Source organism: Fusarium pseudograminearum, chromosome 3 (genome assembly GCF_000303195.2).
Source record: "Fusarium pseudograminearum CS3096 chromosome 3, whole genome shotgun sequence".
NCBI classification, from domain to species: domain Eukaryota; kingdom Fungi; phylum Ascomycota; class Sordariomycetes; order Hypocreales; family Nectriaceae; genus Fusarium; species Fusarium pseudograminearum.
The window spans coordinates 5,072,621-5,091,282 of NC_031953.1; the positions used below are offsets into that span (position 1 = coordinate 5,072,621).

The window sequence follows — 18,662 nt, forward strand, 5'->3', positions numbered from 1 at the left end:
TCGCTAGATATCTCGAAGCAACTATAATCTGTAACTATATAACGCCCTCTCAGTATTCCCATTATTAATCCCGACTCCGTAAACGCCCTTTTATCTGTTTCACCAATCGCCGTGATATATCACTCTAAAACAGCAAGCTCTTTCTTAGCATCTATAGAGCCTTCACAGATTGAAAGAAAGGGTTTGCCTGAAGCTCTGGGTTTGCCCCAACAAGCTCTTTCAAGGCAGCTACTTGCTCCTCTCGGCTCATATCTCCAGCCTTCACCTTGTCCTTCCACTCCACCAAGACTCGCTTCAGCATGGCACTGCCATCCTCCATATCCTGCTTGCTGTACTGCAGGCCAAGATCCTCGTGCTTGGTGGTAAAGTCCTCAAGCTCGTCTGCCTTGCGCTTGGCCATGCGGACAACCTTGTCCGGGAAGCGGACCAACTCTGCAACGTGGATGCCGAAACTCTGGTCGCACACACCCGGTGCGACCTTGTACAGCAACGTCACTTCGCGTTTGGCATCCGCTTCCGAAGCTGCTGCATCAGTGCCGCCGATGTGCGCCGTTACATGAAGGTTTTGCACTTGGGGGTACTGGTCGGCAAGAGCTGTGAGTTCGTGGAAGTGAGTGGCAAACATGGCGGAACAGCCAATTTCCTTAACAATGTGCTCCGAGATGGCCCATGCCAAACCGAATCCGTCGTAAGTCGAGGTACCACGTCCTAACTCATCAATAACGATCAAGGACTCTGACGTAGCTGACTTGAGGATATTGGCTGTCTCAAGCATTTCGGCCATGAAGGTAGAGACACCCTTGAGCTGCGAGTCGCTAGCACCCACACGTGCCAGAATCGAGTCGTAGATAGTCAACTCGGCCTCCGCACATGGCACAAAGCATCCAACCTGGGCCATAAGAGCGATGACACCCGTTTGTCGAATGTATGTCGACTTACCGCCCATGTTGGGACCAGTGATAATAAGGAACGACGACTTGTCGCGTGTGAGCTCAACATCGTTGGTGATGAACTGAACATCATCCTGAAGCTCCATGCAAGGGTGGCGAGCTTCGCGAAGAATCGTCTGGCCCTCGCCACGGGCGTGAATCTTGGGTCGGACATATGACTCAGGGGCATGAACCGAGGCGTGAGCAAGGGAGACAATCACGTCGAGATGAGCAAGGATACCGGCAAGACGTTCTAAAACAGGGCAGTAAGACGAAGCGACCTGGACAACTTCATGGACAAGACTACTTTGCGTCCTGTTGTAATTTTGAGACAGCTGGTCGTACTCGCGTCGATAGGCTTGCAACTTCTTGGTTGTGAAGTAGACACCGTTCTTCTGGGTCGAACACTCCTGGTACTTGGAGTTGTTTCGGATGCAGCCAGCCTCTTGTCGCGTGAGACGCATGCACACTCCATGGACCTTGTGGCTGGTCTCAAGGAAAATCTTCTTGTCGGCTTCTTGACCCAAGTCCTTGGCTGAAGCTGTGAACTCGGCTCGGATATCCTTGTCAAGCTGATCAAGCTTCTTGCGGATGATACGCAAGCTCTTGTCGAAGTCGGCTTTGATGATGTATTCGTGGCGATCAAGAGCATCCAGATCGACTGTCTGCTCCACCATATCCTGGAGCTTGCCCAAGCTATCGGAAAGGTCGCGAAGCTTAGTGGTGTAAGCTTCGTCGAGGGGGTCTTTGTAGTTTTCATCCATGATACCCTCAAAAGTACCAATGAAGCCAGGTAAGCGAATAACAACTTGGTATGCGCGGACAACATCCTCCAGGTTAGCCTTGCCTCGTTGGAACCTCTTTGAGAGTCTGTAAAGATCGGGGATGGATCGCAGGTGTTCCTCCTGTAATGTTTGGCGAAGTTCGGTGTCGACATAGAACGCTTCCACCAACTGCTGGCGTTTTTCAATCTCGTTCTTGCTCATCAAAGGCTGTTTCAGCCATTGTGCCAAAAGTCGACTGCCCACTGGTGTCTTGCAGTGGTTGAGAACGCCAAAGATGCTCATCGTCTTGGACCCATCGCGGGGCCCTGGCATGAGGTTGAGAGCTTTGAGAGCAGCAGCATCCAACTTCATGAAATGGGCTAGGTCATGCTGGTACAGTTGGTATTGGCCAAAGTTGGAAGGGTCTTGTAGAACCCCGAGGTACTTGATGAGAGATGCTGCGGATCCCATGGCCAGCTTAAGATCTGTCTGTGGGAGAAGAGATGCTGATCGTTCGTCCTTGAGTAGGCGTGCCAAGTCCTGTTCAATATCTCGAATGCCAAAGTCGCCAGCTGGTCTCTCTGCAATGGCGACGCCGCAGTTGTCGATGATCTTCTTTATCTTAGCCAACTCAGGATCCTTCTCCTTTTCGTCCTTCTTGTCGCCCTTGTCAACTTGTATCAAGCACTCACGTACGCCGAGCTGGATAAGGAGTGCCTCAAAGTTGGAATACAAGTCGTTGTCGAGGAACTCGCTGACGCCCAACTCTCGCACGCTGGCATCTGCAAAGCAGACACCGACATTTCGAGCTTCAGAAGCCTTCGCTGAGATCTTGACTGCGAGAATCATGGGTGCAGACTCGATCTGACCTCCCAAGTCGTCCTCCACGTCTTGGAGGTTGCCTGGTGACGCTTGCTTGATGCACTTCCAGTTCATGCGACCGGAAGAACTCTGCCAAATCTCGATTCGCTTGCCGAGCTTGAGTAGGGCTTCTCGAAGGAATTGTCGGAATACGGTCATGGTCATGGTGACGGAAGGCAGTCCGGTGTGGTCATTTCGGCCGAGCTGTCGGACAACAGAAGTTGTCTTGTAGACCTGAAGCGAAGACTTAGAATTGGTAGAGATGTGATCGTGGTATTAACTTACAGTCTTTGCGATATAGTTGGCATCTTGGCCATGGGAAGTGTACCAATCACCTCGATCAAAGATACGGATTGTGTCTTGGTTGACGTCTGGTAAAGACTTGAAGAAGCGAATGAAACCGCCCTCGTCGTCGAGCTGAGGATATGATTAGCGTGGTAATCATTAGAAAATCAGTTTCTGACGGTTACCTTTAACTCTGGTCGTGAAGCCATAATGAACGTCTTTTAGGCTTGTGCAGCTCCAGATTTGAAGTGAAAGTGGCTAGGAGACAAATGTTGGAGGTTTAAGTCGCGTCATGAATTCGCGTATTGGCCGGGAGACGCGCTTTTAGTGGGTTCTTAATTAAAGTGGTGACGCGAAATCATTGCTTTTGCATAAGTTATGTGGCAGCTGCATAAGCTGTGTTCCGGGTGCATAAATTGCATAGATTATGTGAGCAGCTTCATTGACAAACTATTGGTTGTTACCAGGACTAAGCCTACAGGCGCTGTTAGGTTAATTGATGATTCTAACTTACAACAACATGTCCACGTTGAAACTGACGATGCTGTTATTTCTTTGAATAAATTGCTCGTGACCGTTTCAGTCCATGCATTGCAGCTCAAGACCTGACATTTCGGTTCTCCTTACCATCAACAAGATCAGCAAAGGGCATGATTTGAACGAGACATCAGAAATGATCAAGACGCCTTCAGCTCAGCCTTTGGACCCTGGTATCCAATAAATGGCGCGCTATCAAAAGGTTCAGCGGCGATGATTCACTATCAGGCAGCCTCAACCAGCCACATGTCTCTTTAATTGATAAGCAGTTCGAGTATGTATGGTTTCTCCCCCGCTGTGAGTGACCTCAACTTATCCTCTCCTTATTTACCCATGTCATTCCATCTGGACCATATTCTGACGACCAACTATTATTTCTAGTATACCCAATGACGCAGTCTGTGCGGTGAATTGCCAAGAGATAAATCGAGGCTCCAGCATTGACTGAAACAAGTATAGACCCGAGCAATTCGCTCTCTTGTTAGCGAACTGGGGAACAAGAGTCTTTTTAACCTTGTTTTTAGCTTATACGATGTGGGGGTTCCGCAGAGTTTTATACGGAGCCGCATTGACATGTTGACTGGGCATCTTCAACAAGTAGAAGCCAGCCACTTGGGGAGTTTTTGCTCGACATGACCAATGATGGGATGTATATTCACACCTTCGAAACTTGTTCTCGAGTGGTAACAATGGCCAGACGTCTTGTTCAGATTCAAAGATTATATCAACACGTGCTCTCGAGTAAAGACGATATATCGATTTATGCTTGGATATACACGGCTTGGCGACAGGGATTATAAACTCGACACTATCTATCCGGGTTCTCAAGCACCCCCAAAATGGAAATCTCCCGCTCAATAGTGGCTCAAAGCCATCAAGGTCCTCATAGTCAATCCACTCTTTCCCTACGTATCTGCAACAGTAGGAGCAGATATTCACTCTGGGCGTTTTCCCCAGTGGCAATGAGTCCGAGAAAGCAAGAGAGTTTGAGACATTAACTCTGTTCTCCCTCTTTTCCTCCCTCCAAAGATAATAGAGATACCCTGACTATCTTTCAAAAAGTATCCTTTCTTTCTCTCTTCGACGACCTTTGCGGCCATTTCCAAGTCTTGCTTCTCTCATCCATTGGCCTTCAGCAATTTAAGCATAAATCCTGCTTATTTAGAGGCGTCTTCTCGGCTGTCTGCTGCCGTAGTTCATTGTTTGATACGAAACGGAACGAAACAAAAACGAAACAAAACTCTCTTGCCGTTAGCCGCCCATCAGCATGTACGCTTCCGCCTTGTCCCTCGCCAAATGGGGGGTTGTCTTCTCCTCTGTGGCTTCTGCTGCTGCCAGCAATGTCCATATTGCCCCTAGAGCTACCCAGGCCCCCTCAAGCACAGCAGCAGCGCCCAAGGTCACCGCTATCACAGGATGCCATCTCCACGCCTCAGATCTGTTAGTAGATACCTAGTCGTTTCCAAACCGAGGCATTGTTAACTAACCGTGCACCCAGATACTGCTTCGCTGGTGAGACAGAATACGTGGTAGACATCAAGGTCACTGCCACTACTGATGTTCCCTCTCAATATACCGACTGCCATGCCCATGGCTCTGATATGTAAGCTATTGAGCCACGACGTACCATTGGCCACCACTAACCCTCACCCCTTTAGGTTTTGTGTCGGCTCGGATGGTAAAGACGTTGCTGTTCAAGCTGAAGGTGCTGAGTCGGAAGAAGATCACGACCATGAAGCAGGTGAAGAAGACCACGACCACAGCCATGGAGAAAGTGCAGCCCAAACAGGAGCTGCTGGTGACAAGGCTGAGGAAAGTGAAAATCAACACTGTCACTTCCACGCTGGTGTCGAGTAAGCAGCATCCCCCTCCGAACTATCAACAATCACTAATGGGCCCATTCAGGCATTGCACAGGTGGAAGCGGTCACGGTAGTTCAGAAACTGGCGAGGCAGTTAGTTCTTCGTCTTCTGCCTGTCAACCTCGCAAAAGAGATTACGATGTTGGTCTCCGTGTCGGTCTCCTCTTCGTCATTTTGGCCACAGGTGCCCTAGGTGTCTTTGGTCCCATCCTCTTGCACAAGATGATGCCCAGTAAACTCAACGTTGTCCTCATTGTCTTGAAGCAGTTCGGTACTGGTATCATCATCTCCACCGCCTTTGTCCACGTATGTTGCCTTCTCCAATCATTCATTGCCTACCATTTCTAATCCATACTGTTAGCTCTACACCCATGCCTTCCTCATGTTCAGCAACCAATGTATCGGCGACTTGGGCTACGAGGCTACCACATCCGCCCTCGTCATGGCTGGCATCTTTATGTCTTTCCTCGTCGAATACATCGGAAACCGCATTGTTCTCGCCAAGACGAAGGCTTCTGCTGATCTCTCCTTGGCTGAGAAGAAGAGCGCGTGGCTCTCCACCGAGGTTGTCAGTGTTCTTGTCATGGAGTTGGGCATCCTCTTCCACTCTCTCCGTAAGTTTAGCCTCTCAAACCTAGCATCACAGCGCATTGACACAATCTAGTCATTGGTTTAACTCTGGTTGTCGCTGGCGACGAGTACTTCCTCACTCTATTCGTTGTCATCCTTTTCCACCAAATGTTTGAGGGTATCGCCCTTGGAAGCCGAATCGCCACTATTGGTACTGCCGCCGACACTCACAACGCCGTCGCTGCTCGTCCTTCTGATGACACATCCTCCGCACAGGACTCGGACAAGGCTCCACCTGCTGCTACCGAGACCATCTCCAACGATGAGACGGCCCATGTTGGCCTCAACATGAAGAAGAAGCTCGGCCTTGCCTCCCTCTTTGCCTTCATCACCCCCATCGGGATGGCCATTGGTATTGGTGTTCTGCAAAAGTTCAACGGTAACGACAAGTCCACACTTATCGCCATCGGTACCCTCGACGCTGTCTCTGCTGGTATTCTCATGTGGGTTGGCCTTGTCGAGATGTGGGCTGCAGACTGGATGACTGGAGGTCATGGTCACAAGGCTGAGCTCGCCGATGCCAACATCCTCACAACTATTCTTGCTTTCCTGGGCTTGGTCGCTGGCCTAGTGGTGATGAGTCTCCTGGGCAAGTGGGCATAGACTAAACACACCTGGGCCTCTTGATCAAACTAGAGGAATGTTTGGGTACGGAGTTCCGGTTTCGTGCATTTACGGAGTTAGTTGGAAGAGCATATACAGTATAGTCTGCTCTGTTTACGGGTGAAAAGCTGTGCAGATCTTCATGAAAAAACGGCGCTGTCAGGATAGATAATTTGGCATTGATAATGATGAACGACATTTCTACCTCATGCACACGCTTCGTAAGCAGCTCGATTATGAAATGTCACTTTTCAGCAAACAAGATGTAGATCCATCTCTCCACACTATCCTTCCTTCTCCTACTGTCCTTTCAACGAGGCCTTTCCCAGACTCGGCATCTGGTACCGGGGTGCCTTGGATGTCAGATTCGAACTATGTGTGTCGTTGTCGTTATCGTTATAAGGCAACACCTGTATGCTGCTGTCCACTGGTCTGTACATGATGTCCCAGTGATCCGAAATGTTTGGATTCCCATAAGGTCTCAGGGCTGCAAATCTCATGCTTCAAGACCTGTCAGAACTTTCACCTCACCAAGGGTATCGCATGTACTTACGTGTAGTTTCCCGGCGCTATTCTTGTACCGTTGGCGAGCTTACCAAACCACCAAAATACATGAAACCCGCGCGATTCACGTTTGAGTGGGAACGGTATAGTGTCATTCGCGTCATTGATGGTTGGATCGAAGAACCAAAATTCTTCGGCATCTCGCATTGTAGTTGCTGAACCGACGTAGCCAAATTCGCCAACACGAAGAGGGTAGGTCCAGAGTGATTCTGTCCAGCCTTGCTCAAATATCTGGCAGTTTTTAGAGAGAAAGATATTAAAAGGCTTCAGGAGATACTCACATCCCATCTGAGGTTCTTGCAAGCGTATGATAGCCTACCACCAATCTCAATAAAATCATTCGGATCTCTGTCGATGTTGAAAGACCAGCTGCTATGTGTTAAACAAGCACGAGACTAGCATGGATTTCTTACGTCAAGTCCTTGTCCGGATCTGTGATGAACGGTTCGGCAATAAACATGTTGTCGAATGCCTTTTCAGTATCATACGCCGCTCCTGTCACAGTCATCAGTGGGAACGAGAATCGTAGGCCATGTCAGGGTTGACGAACCTCCATACGGTATGGACAGTTTCTCTCCGTGATCAGAAATGACCCATACCTTGCCGCCATACAATGGCAAGTAATCGTCGTCGACGTCTGGAAGACCAAAAGTGACACTGAATTTCATAAGCTGATGATGATCTCGTGATGCACAGGTGACTTACCTCAGCTCTCTTGTCTCTCCTGACTCTATAAAAACCGTATGAGGGAGTCTCACAGGAGGGACGATGTTCTTTGGTTCAATTCCATACAACAGAGAGACCCCGTAGTTGGCGTCGTAGATATTGAAGCCTGCCTGGGGCTCAAGTTTGAATCTGTATTGGTGTGCCCTTCCACCAGTGTTGGTGATGTTGAATTTCCATCGTGGCTTGAACAATTCGGTGTCTCTCAGCGCAAAGGGCTCATACTCGAGCTGGGTATCGTAATTAAGCACCTTGATTGCATCCACCAGCCCAGTTCCGACCTGGAATGGTGGAGATTTGAACTTCCGGTTGAGGCGGCTATTCACAAATGGCAGGCTTTTCCCACTCGAAGCAATGCGATCTCGAAGCATCTTAGCCACTCCGGCACCATTGAAAGCACGGCCACCATATTTCCCGATGAAAAGGGCTGCGATGCCTGCTATGTATGGCGCCGACATGGATGTCCCGCTCAGTTCTTCGTAACTCTGGTTTAGCACGGTGCTCGTAATTTCGAAACCTGGAGCGGCGATGTCTGGTTTAAGGAGCAACTCATTTGTTGGTCCCCAAGTGGTGAAGTAAACGGGCATTGGTCCATAGTCCTCGCCGGTTCTGTTTGCATTTGGCTTTGTGGTGACATTGGCAGCAGCCACGGCAAGTACACCATGCCCGATAGCGCCACTGCTAGAGTAGAAAGGTCCAAACTCTCCTTCATTGCCAGCTGATGCGATCATCACAACACCTTTGTCGACCAGTCGGCTAGCTAGAACAGCCCAGAGATTGTCGGACCACCCGTTTGGCTGTCCAATGCTTGAAGTAATAATATCGGCCTGAGCATCTTTCATCAGCAAAGCTCATAAGTACACACAATATCACTTACTCCCGCATTGTAAGCATCACACAATGCTTGCATTATAGTCACCTCGTCAGTTTCCCATGGGTTCTATATCTAGTAAGCCGAAATTCATCTCTTTCTCAGTAATGGCTCATGCTTACATCGGAAAATACCTTGTAGATAAGAAGTTCCGCATCTGGTGCAACTCCAGTAAGCCTAGTCCCTCGGGTTAGTCACACAACCATGCTCGTCGTTCGCAAACACACCATTCATTTTCAGCAGCAATGATACCAGCTACATGTGTTCCATGCCCTTGGTAGTCCATGGGATCATTGTCTGGTCGCTTTGGGTGTTTCTTCTCATTATGTGTCTCCCCTGGATGAACATTCAGTTGCCGAGTCACACAAACGACGTTGAACATCTTACAGTCGGCTCCCACAAGGTCATAACCTCCTTTGACTTTACATCCCGGACCGAAGCATCCTCCAAGCTTGATGAATTAATGAATAGCGGCCAAGAGCAAGGAATAGAAACATACCGCTTTGTGAGTATAGTCAATCCCTGTGTCTACTATGGCGACAGTTGCCCCTTTTCCACGTATCCCAGCGGCATGGAGTTTATCGACGCCCGTCCAATGGTGGAGAGAATAGTTTCTTATCGAGGAGGATGGACCGTGCTTCGACTGTTCAACTTTGGGCATAGATACTTTGTGTACTGGCCAGACATTAACAACTCCCTCCATCTGAAGTAGTGTATCCGCATTGTCAGTGTCGGTTTCCACTACCATTCCGCTGAAAATATCACTGCAATCAAGACTCTTGAACAGGGGTCTTTTCCGGTCAGGTTTCGTGAGAAACTGGTGTGCGACTGTAGCTAGTCCGCGATTCTGAGTATGTGAGCAAGTGTTATAAGAACGGAACTGACTTCTATTACCGGCTCAACTTCGATGATGAACTTGCGAGTGTCGCCATTGCTCTTTCTACCAGTGCTGGAAGAAGCGACTGCAGGTCTGGGGGTTTTTCCGGCATTTACAACAACTGAAGCTGTAAGTAGCAGGGCCTGCAAGAGGTTGTGTGGCTTCATCATAAACGAATGGCATCAGCAAATGTTGGGTAAGAAGGTATTGCTAATGATAATTTCATTGGGATTCGAGCACCATATATGCCGATTAGTATATGGTAATGGTTAGTGCTTCTCCGGAGGATTAGCTTAGACGGCTCGGTCTCGGAAGGGTGCATTGTCAACGTTGCAACTCTCATCTTGGCCACGGACGGAGAGAAACATGTGCGTCCTCTCAAGATGCCGTTGTAGTTCAAGCACCCGGCGTTTATGTATCACGGTCAGGGTAATCTTGCCCTGGCATTACTAAATCTCGTGCCAAAGATCAAACGGCCAACCCAAAACTCCCAGCAATGTTTCTGCTTTCTATGACTTGTTCACAACAACGGGAACTTGTGTCACTGTCCGACAGCCGAGTTTAAAGTGTATGGACTAGCCGGAGATTGCCATTGCCGGAGCCTTTCATGTAACGCAAACGGCCTTTTGAGCCTCTCTGCCGTTGTGATAGGCCGGCTGAAACAGACATTCTCGAACAAGAATGCAGTGACCCTGAAGCTGTGCGACCCATATCAAGATCTAGCGAGAGATCCAGCAGTGATAAGGGGGCATGTTCAACGTGAGATCGCGTTCAGCGGATCATTTCTCTTGGTTGCAGTACCGTCAAGACGGGACGAAGGATCAAGGCCAGGCACATTCATCTGTTGAGGTAGCAGGTATAGCGACAGTACGACACAAACTTGGCTTTGTGCTGACTGTCATCAATAATAGAAGTTTTCTAGTGCAAGACCGCATGTCTGATTGAGTATGGCCATTGGAGAGATTGACAAAGTTCTATGTTACAGATAGATATATCTACCTCCTAGAGACAGTAGAAGTAGCAGACGAGATCCGGTTGACAGGAGTGTACCTGCCGCTGCAATAGAGGAAAACAGGTACAATCATACATGAGGAAGGAAGGCTCTAGGCAGGTGATACAATGCACAACCTGGGCAGGCACTCTGTTGGATGCAAGCCACGTACTGCAGTGTAATTGTGCAATTACCTTCCACTGAAGCAATTACCTACCTAGATACAGTGGTCTACCACTAACCTAGCACCTATCTACGTTAGTTGGTGTCTGTTAGCTGCACACGCAGCATAATATATCTTCTCTCCATCAATTCGAATCACTCCACAACATGGACACGCTTAAGAACCCCTCATGGTTAATGATGCAATGTCTGAATCGTCATTCTTCGAACTGACAGTCGAACAGTTTCAAAGACACGCCGTCGTGATTTCACATCATGGGCACTTGCCAGTTGTCGACACATGGCAAAGAGAGCTAACGAACAACCGACCACACTTGGCCAAACCATTGAGCCATTAACCAAAAGAAGTTTCGCTCCCAGCCATCCATTAACTGTGACTGGCCATGGCTTCTAAACCGGACCCGAGTCCGTGCCTGGCGATCTCTCAGCTGGTACATATTGGCCTGACTCGCAACGACATCTCTATCAAAGCCACATGGATAACGTTGAGCTGACAAGATCCATTTCTGTGCATGTTTGGCTTGGAATGGCGACAGAAAAACTCAAATTCCGCCCGTATCGGTCGACTTCGAGAAGGCACAGGCATACCAGCCGACTCAAACCAGAGCGAAAACTCGGTCAAACGGTAACTAGTAGCAGGCTAAAAACGACACCTACTGGACAGCGATGCCCCAGATAGAAACCTGGAGAGAAGATCGCGCGATAGTGCTTGAATAAATGTTTCCAATTCAGCTCAGTCTGCACTGCTGCAGAAAAACGTGCAGACTGGCCATGCCCGATGCAGCATGTCGACGAACCAACCATGCTGGCTCACCGGCTGCGGGCAAGGGGAGCCCGGTTAGTTCGCCGCTGAGAGACAAAGGAGAGGGATGATAGCTAATGGTCTATCATAGAGCTGATAGAGTCTGAGCCTGCTTGGGAAGTTGGCTCTCTCTCTCTCTCTCTCTCTCTCTCTCTCAGAGGAATGCTACATATGTATATTGGGACTCGACGAACTAAAACAAAATCTCATTTTAATTTCGGCTGATCGACGTCAGCTCGTCTGCGATTACTCTTTTCACTGAAAGACAGTGATTGAATTGCAGTGCTGAGAGGCATTTGTCCCACACAGACCTTCAACCCGGGCGGGCACCTCCAGCAGGATCAACGTTTAGATTTGTGGATCCTGACTCGCTGAAACCATGTGGTTTTTCGGTGCTCTTTTGTTTCTGCTTCTGGCGTGCATCTCGACTCCCGCTTTGGAAGTAGTCTCCAGCCGTCTGTTCGGTTACGTTTCATGCCAGGAACCAATGGAGCCCCGTCCGTACTCGGCACGGCGAAAAACCTTGCAATTTTGCCTCCATTTTTTGCAGTGCGGTTCGCTTGGCTTCGCTTCCAGACTTCTCCTCTTGTTCACGCAGGAAATAGTGTGATCCCCCTGCGTCAACCCGCCAACACCAGAATCATGCTGGTGCTGGTGCTGGTGCTGGTTAACTAGCGCTTTGACCGGCGTTGGGGACGGACTTCCAGAGGCCAGCCTGAGCTAGAATCGCTTAGGCTTGGTTCGAAATGGGGTCTAATCGCCGTGTGCAATAAAAAATGACTTTGTTCTTTGTTAAATACGAGCTGATGCTTCCTTGACAAAGAGAAATGTTTGTTAACGGCCCGTCAGCGGGAGGAAAGGGGGGAAGAGACGGGAGCTTTGGAATCTGACACCCAACAAACGTATATACTTCTGGCGTTTGTGTGTCCAATATTGAGAAATTACTCGTGATCGATCTATCAGAGACAACGGAGCTAGTAACTAAACGATCTCTGTCCAGCCTTGCTCCGCAAGTTTCCAGACCTTCGGAGGTTCCTTACTATGTACCTTTACTTGCCTGGCGATATAGCCCCCGAGTGTTATTTTTGTTGTATATCCCATGTCGGAAAATGCTGATGCGAGCGAGCTCCTTGGTCCTCCTCAAGGGTAAATAGATGGATGTTACGTCTCAGGGGCATCAAGCAACTGCAAGTCGCTCTGCAAAGCTTCCGTCGCATGGCACCCTTGCCAGTATGTATTCCAATTAGCATCCCCTGCAGGCAAACTCCACCTTCCGGGCCTCCCCTGTTGACCCTTTCAAGTGTGTCCTATTGGGTAGGCCAGCGAACGAACGAGATGATTGGAAACCTCCAGCTCCAACTCCAAGGACGAGCAGATGAGAAACAGTGGAGAGACCAAAGTTAGTTAGTGGAGGAGCGACATTCTAGACGCTATAGCATCCACTAACTCTCCAAAGTTAGAACCTGTGGTCGGGCTGTTACCCCCCCGGCGCAATGCATGTTAGGGCCCGGGTCTGTGGGCCTCTCAATAGGTGCGTCCATTCTTATCTGCCATCCAATCCTCCCCCTCGTTCATCTCCCTGGGTCCTGTCGCAATCCTTCTTCTACCCCCAGTCGCCCACTACGTTACCACTTCCTCTTTTACCCTCATTTGATCTGATCTTATTCTTGGACGACAAGGAAACAACACTCCCGGCGATTTGCTTCCTCAACTATTAATGTCCTCTACTCTCTTTTAATAAGTACAATCACACAGTACTACTACTCTATCTGATATCAGCCTTGACCCAGCAGGTGCTCGCCGTTAAACACCAGTACTTACTTACACTACCCAACACCCACAAGACGAGCAGCAATTGTCCTCCCCCTTTCTCCCAAGGATAAACCAAGACAAGACAGTTCATACATAACTAAAAACTGGACACGAAACACTCATCATCCAAGTACACATACGACACGAAAGCGTACGGCATTGACTGCGGTACCGTGACTTGAATTCATAATCTCCACATCCTCGGCTTTCTCCATTACGACCCAGCCTCCCTCGACGAGCTGCACTTACCGAGAGGTCCGACTTATTGACTCGGCATATCTAAGGGCTCTCATCCTCATCCTAACTCGACTGCGTCTTAAGCAAAAACCTACCACCAAAAACTACCGCAACAATGGGCAAATCTCTCATGGACAAGATCCAGGCCAAGCTGGAGCTCTTCCGTCTTGAGCAACGCTACACCCGCCGCCGTCATAGACGTTCCACCTTTGTATCCAACGCTGTCTATGTCGATGGCGAGTACGTCTATCAGACTCCCAACAGCACCGGGTCTTCCTCTGGTTCCTCAAACATGGACGCTCTCCACGGCGATAAGGCCGCTACAAGCCCCATGGCCTCTCCCAACACCATCGTCATTGAGGATCACCACTTCCCCTCTGAGACTCAGCGTCAGCAACCACAGCAGCAACCCATGGCCACTGCTGAGCGTAAGCGACTGAACCGATTCAGCTCAATTCCTCAATTTGGCGGCTCCAGCAAGACCATGCCTAGTGTTAAGGAACGAAGGACCAGCATGATCCGATGAGCAACTCACGAGTTACCAAAGCAAAAGCAACAAAAACCAGAAAACCACATATTTCATGCAACATTCTTCTTTACGATTTGACGGGATCTAGCGCCAGGCAATGCATTACAGCCCTGGCGCAGGCGTAGTGGGCGCATAAGCGTGTAAGAAACAGACACACGATTAGATGAGATGATGCGGGATGGGATGGGATGGGATGGGATGATACGGATGAATCGGACTTGACGGGATACCCCCAATTCATTCGTGATTCTCAACGGCGACACTCGCCCAGATTTGTCGTGCACATGTTACAGCATCGGATCATACTACTACCTCAACTTTCATTATGGCAGGACGATACCACCAGCCACGAGATCTTACTTAACGACTTTACTTGGTTACATTTACCGCCCCGCCTGCATCTCGTTGTCTCTTGTCACGCTTGCAGGCCTATCGCTGGGCCTCAGCTGACTTCGTTGAGGATTACAAACGGCAGTGCGCTTTACTACAAGTTGGACGTATCATCGGTCGTCACCGACACTTTTTTACCCTAATTTTTCTTTTTGTGGCGTCTATTTACACTTTTTTTTCTCTCCCTCGCTATCATTGTTGCTTCTATTCCTCGCTCTGCTTCCTACGGGAAACAGCCTGGGTTGCTTGTTTACAACATGACTTCTAGAGCTAGCGGGCAACTGTCGGACGGCACTGCATCTGTACATATTTGAAAGTATCGCAGTCTGGCCTGGTTTCAGGGACGAAGGGACATGTATGGACATGTGGAATTTAGCCAAGTTACCAATGAATCAAACAGATACCAAGTTCAAAACAAGTACTATACAAGCTTGCGCTATGATCTATGACGAGTGAGGATGAAACAAGACTTGGCCGGTACGAGTCGTTCTGATCGACATTAATTTCCCGAGCTGCACATGTCACTGTCTTGAGTTTGTCATGTTGCTGCAGTTTTAATCCAATCTGTGCATCACGTACGTTGTATTTAAAACAGCATGGGGTTTAATTTATGTCATGAATGTCACAGATCAGCAACACGAGTGCGAATAAGAAGCGTTCAATTTCGACACGTCAAACGAGATGAAGGCTTCTCAGCCACTGTAGTTGCATAAAAGTCGTGCATGCTCTTACATCAATTCGTGTCACAAAACTCAATGCTTCGGTAGCCGGTTTCTAGCGTGCATATCACTCGTGTCATTGGGTCACACGATTTAGGGGGGCTGGCTACAACGTTGAATTACATACCGCATTCCTAACGTTGGTTAGCAGTCTCAACGCCAGTGGCTTAACTAAGTAAAGAGAGTCTGGGAGGCGTAGAGTTACAGAAATGGTTTCAGGCTGTGATCGTCATAAAATAGATCATGTTTGAATAGTTAATGCATAAAGAAAGGGTCTTGCCGGAAACACTCATGTTAGTTTTAGCTTAGTAGATATGATGTATCTCGCTCTTCACTGAGCGCATACGTATGAATCACCTATTACTTACTATGTTGGTTCATGCTTTACAACCAAGGTTTACGTTAAAAATAACCAAGATCGTGATCCGTTTTTTTCGATCGGAAAACACTCGGGGCAAATGGTGTCAGTGGCTGTTGCTACGTAGGAAGAAAATAATCCGTGTCTTATTATGGACCGCATGGTGTTCAAGGTCGAGGCGAGCAGGCGAGGCATTGACCATTCCAGGTTGACTGGCGTCTGAACAAGTGGGCGGCTTCAAGGTTAGATCCCTGATCTGATCTTCGTTCCTGTGCCAATTACCCTAGACTTCAAGTTTGAAGTTCAACCACAGTCTCATGACTTGCTGTGGGTAGAGGTAACAGCTGACTCAGTGTTTAGTATAATCCTACAAAAAAAAAGGACAGTCTATAATCACAAATTAATACTACAGAATAACGAGAAATTACAACAGATCAAACCCAGTAATGAATGTATCAACACCTAAGTCGGCAGCTAGGTATTGCTGCCATGCATGCTCCCATATAAATGCGAATCAAACTAATTGTAACTCACCTCCCAAAAACTCCAAAAACACCTTTCAATGCTTCTATCATCTTCGAACAAAACAGGGGGGGTATAAGGCTATGATATCAAAACCAAAAGCATTGGATGCCCATCCCATCTCCAAAGGAGAACAAAACGTACGCCACGCTTATTAAACAGCAAGTCCGTCGTAAGCTCTCTCTACCGTTCGGCTGCCCATACCAGGCACCGTCCTCAACTGACCGAGGCTGTCAATACGGCCGCCAGCCTCGTCGTTGCTAACAAGCTCGAGGTAATCAACCAAATCGCGGGCCCTCTTTGCACCAAACCCGACTAGGCCTCGGATTTGGTCGAGGTCACGCGAGTTGACGATGTCAAGAAGTTGTTGCGTGCGAGGCGAGGCAGGACCTTCATCTTCACCTGCGAGGATAGACTTAGTAGCAAGGGGCTTGACCTTGGTCTTTCGAGACTTGGACTTTTCAGCTTTATGCACAAACTCATCTTCATCCACATCGGCCTCAGCAGTCTCATAATCGCAGTCTGCATCATCATACACAAGCCTTCGCTTCTTGCGCTCCGAGCGGGGTGTTGCCCGACGAGGAGAAGGTGCGGGAGCCTCTCCATTCAAACGCGATCGCAGTCTCTCGATCTTGTTCAGCAACTTCGCCTGACCAGGGAAGAATGGCAAAGCCATCTCATACATCTTGAGAGCGATCTCATCCTCACCACGTTCCTTGTGTTGACGGGCAGCGAGAAGGAAACGCAAACCTTCCGACTTGGAATCATCTCGCCATTCGTCGCTATCGATTCGCTTTTCAAGAGCTTCCAACCGCCTCTGTACCGCGTCGCTGATCTCGGGCTGAACCGTTGGTGGTGATTGGGACTTTTGCTCATCCGCAATTCGAGCAGCGAGAATCTCGCTGACCTTCTTCTCAACCATAGCCTCGATCTGAGCAGCTGAGATCGTGATAGATGCTGGAACTGCAGGTTTCGAGATCTTGCTCGGTCTCATAGCGGCATCGTTTTCAGATGGCCGCTTGACAGGGTTCGTGGTCGTTCGGCGGGCCAAATTAGAGCTCACAAGAGGTCGGTTGGCCGGTGCTGCTGGCTTCGACTTGTCAATATAGACGCTAAAAGCCTTGACAGGCTTATCGGCTGCTTTTTCAGCAGCCTTGTCGGCCGCCTTGGCGGCGACATTGCCATTGTGCACATTTGTGAGGTTGGCAAGAGGTCGCAGAGGCTGACGCAGAGAATTGGCCGATAGTCCTGAGTTCGCTCTAGGAACCGATTTGTAGACAATTTCGTTCTCAATTTCCCTGACCTCAATTCGCTTTGCGCGAGAGCTGACGTTTAGACTGCTGAGAGTATCGAGGTGGTAACCTCGTAGAGGCGATAGGTTCAGGATCATGACGGTAATGCCATTGTTCTGACCTAATGACAGAATACGAGTCATCTTGGACTCTCGGTACGGAATACGCTTGTCGCCACGACCAATAGCATCAATACACTGGCTCAACACAAAGAGACTCTTGTTGATGGCCGCAGATTCCACCAATCTCTCCTTTGCATTATCAGTCCGGCGGTTGTCCTCAGAACCAGCCAAGTCAATGGCTGATGCTGTGCTCTCCTGGACCGACTCTGCGGTCGTTTGTATCAGCTTAACCCGGAGGATAGCGTGACTGCGACTGCTGTGAGCGTTGAGCTTGGTGGCTGCCGTGACGCGGTTGTTGTTGGCCTCGATGTACAACTTTTCAAAGTCCTTCAGATCCTCGCAACCTCGTTCAGACAGACCGACTACAACAGTCTTGCCGTTGGCCTCGGCTCGCAGTGGTAGACCGGCGGGTGTTCGTTTCTCGGGTGGCTCGAGCAGATCGAAAACCTTGTCGTTGTAGATTTCGTAGTATGATAGCAGAACCTTCACATCGGACTCGCCCTTTGAGTCCTTCATGATCTTCTTGCCTCTGCGGAATACACTACTAAGCATTCTGGGAATGACACCACGATCTGCTAGCTTCATACCGCCTCGCATCGTGTGTGTTTTACCCGTACCTGTAACACCATACGCGAATATTGTCACGTCGAATCCCTGGAAGAGAGACTTGACATATGGAGCAACTATCCAAGTCAACACGCGATACGAGGAAAAGCAGAACAAAACGCGTTAGTATACAAGATCTTACCTTCAGCGGTGAATAATTCCTCCTGAGTCGTAGCCCGGTCGTACACGCCGTTGAAAGTAAAGGAGAACTCCTCAGCCTCATTCTTTGGGTTGGGAATTTTTACAATCGTGTTGGGCTTGCTAGGATCGACAGCATCAGATCGAACGATAATGTCACATTCGCGCTCCTTTTCGAGGAGCGGCCGTATCCTAGAGACGACTCTGACACTCATCGTGTGGGTGTATTCGGTATCGGGAGGATTGGATGTAAGGGGGGGTTCCCGAAAAGTAGTGCAGGCAACAAGCTGAAGGTGTGCAAGATTCGGACTCTATCAGCCTACCAAACTGGCCGCTACCACGTCCAGAAAGTTAGCAAATATTTGCTACAGACAAGAGCACAAGGGTATCGGTCTAGTGAGATTGGTGAATGAAAGCACAGACGTTGGCCCAGCAACGGCCACACGTGACATGACG

At 49.0% G+C, this 18,662-nt stretch overlaps 5 protein-coding genes across 5 annotated transcripts, besides 3 other annotated features; 2 read left to right on the top strand and 3 right to left on the bottom strand.

Moving 5' to 3' along the window:
- Positions 1–151: 151 nt before the first annotated feature.
- On the bottom strand, positions 152–3,048 carry FPSE_01162 (uncharacterized protein; the record flags this gene model as incomplete). The annotated part of the gene is made up of 3 exons (XM_009254282.1): positions 152–2,788; positions 2,840–2,971; positions 3,025–3,048. 3 exons carry the CDS (start codon positions 3,046–3,048, stop codon positions 152–154), a joined length of 2,793 nt encoding a protein of 930 aa, XP_009252557.1.
- Positions 3,049–4,584: 1,536 nt separating this feature from the next.
- Positions 4,585–4,617: a microsatellite.
- A 26-nt stretch (positions 4,618–4,643) lies between these two features.
- Positions 4,644–6,470, top strand: FPSE_01161 (uncharacterized protein; the record flags this gene model as incomplete). The annotated part of the gene is made up of 6 exons (XM_009254281.1): positions 4,644–4,816; positions 4,875–4,979; positions 5,035–5,229; positions 5,282–5,543; positions 5,599–5,851; positions 5,902–6,470. The coding sequence occupies 6 exons, from the start codon at positions 4,644–4,646 to the stop codon at positions 6,468–6,470; spliced, it is 1,557 nt and encodes a 518-aa protein (XP_009252556.1).
- A 299-nt stretch (positions 6,471–6,769) lies between these two features.
- FPSE_01160 (uncharacterized protein) lies at positions 6,770–9,672 on the bottom strand (the record flags this gene model as incomplete). Its single annotated transcript, XM_009254280.1, has 12 exons — positions 6,770–6,971; positions 7,024–7,265; positions 7,316–7,403; positions 7,448–7,529; positions 7,585–7,691; positions 7,740–8,584; positions 8,635–8,697; positions 8,751–8,805; positions 8,856–8,964; positions 9,016–9,079; positions 9,128–9,475; positions 9,523–9,672. The coding sequence occupies 12 exons, from the start codon at positions 9,670–9,672 to the stop codon at positions 6,770–6,772; spliced, it is 2,355 nt and encodes a 784-aa protein (XP_009252555.1).
- A 1,934-nt stretch (positions 9,673–11,606) lies between these two features.
- Positions 11,607–11,637: a microsatellite.
- Positions 11,638–13,645: 2,008 nt separating this feature from the next.
- FPSE_01159 (uncharacterized protein) lies at positions 13,646–14,056 on the top strand (the record flags this gene model as incomplete). The annotated part of the gene is made up of 1 exon (XM_009254279.1): positions 13,646–14,056. The coding sequence occupies one exon, from the start codon at positions 13,646–13,648 to the stop codon at positions 14,054–14,056; it is 411 nt and encodes a 136-aa protein (XP_009252554.1).
- A 178-nt stretch (positions 14,057–14,234) lies between these two features.
- Positions 14,235–14,260: a microsatellite.
- Positions 14,261–16,202: 1,942 nt separating this feature from the next.
- FPSE_01158 (uncharacterized protein) lies at positions 16,203–18,421 on the bottom strand (the record flags this gene model as incomplete). The annotated part of the gene is made up of 2 exons (XM_009254278.1): positions 16,203–18,145; positions 18,211–18,421. 2 exons carry the CDS (start codon positions 18,419–18,421, stop codon positions 16,203–16,205), a joined length of 2,154 nt encoding a protein of 717 aa, XP_009252553.1.
- Between the last annotated feature and the right edge of the window lie 241 nt (positions 18,422–18,662).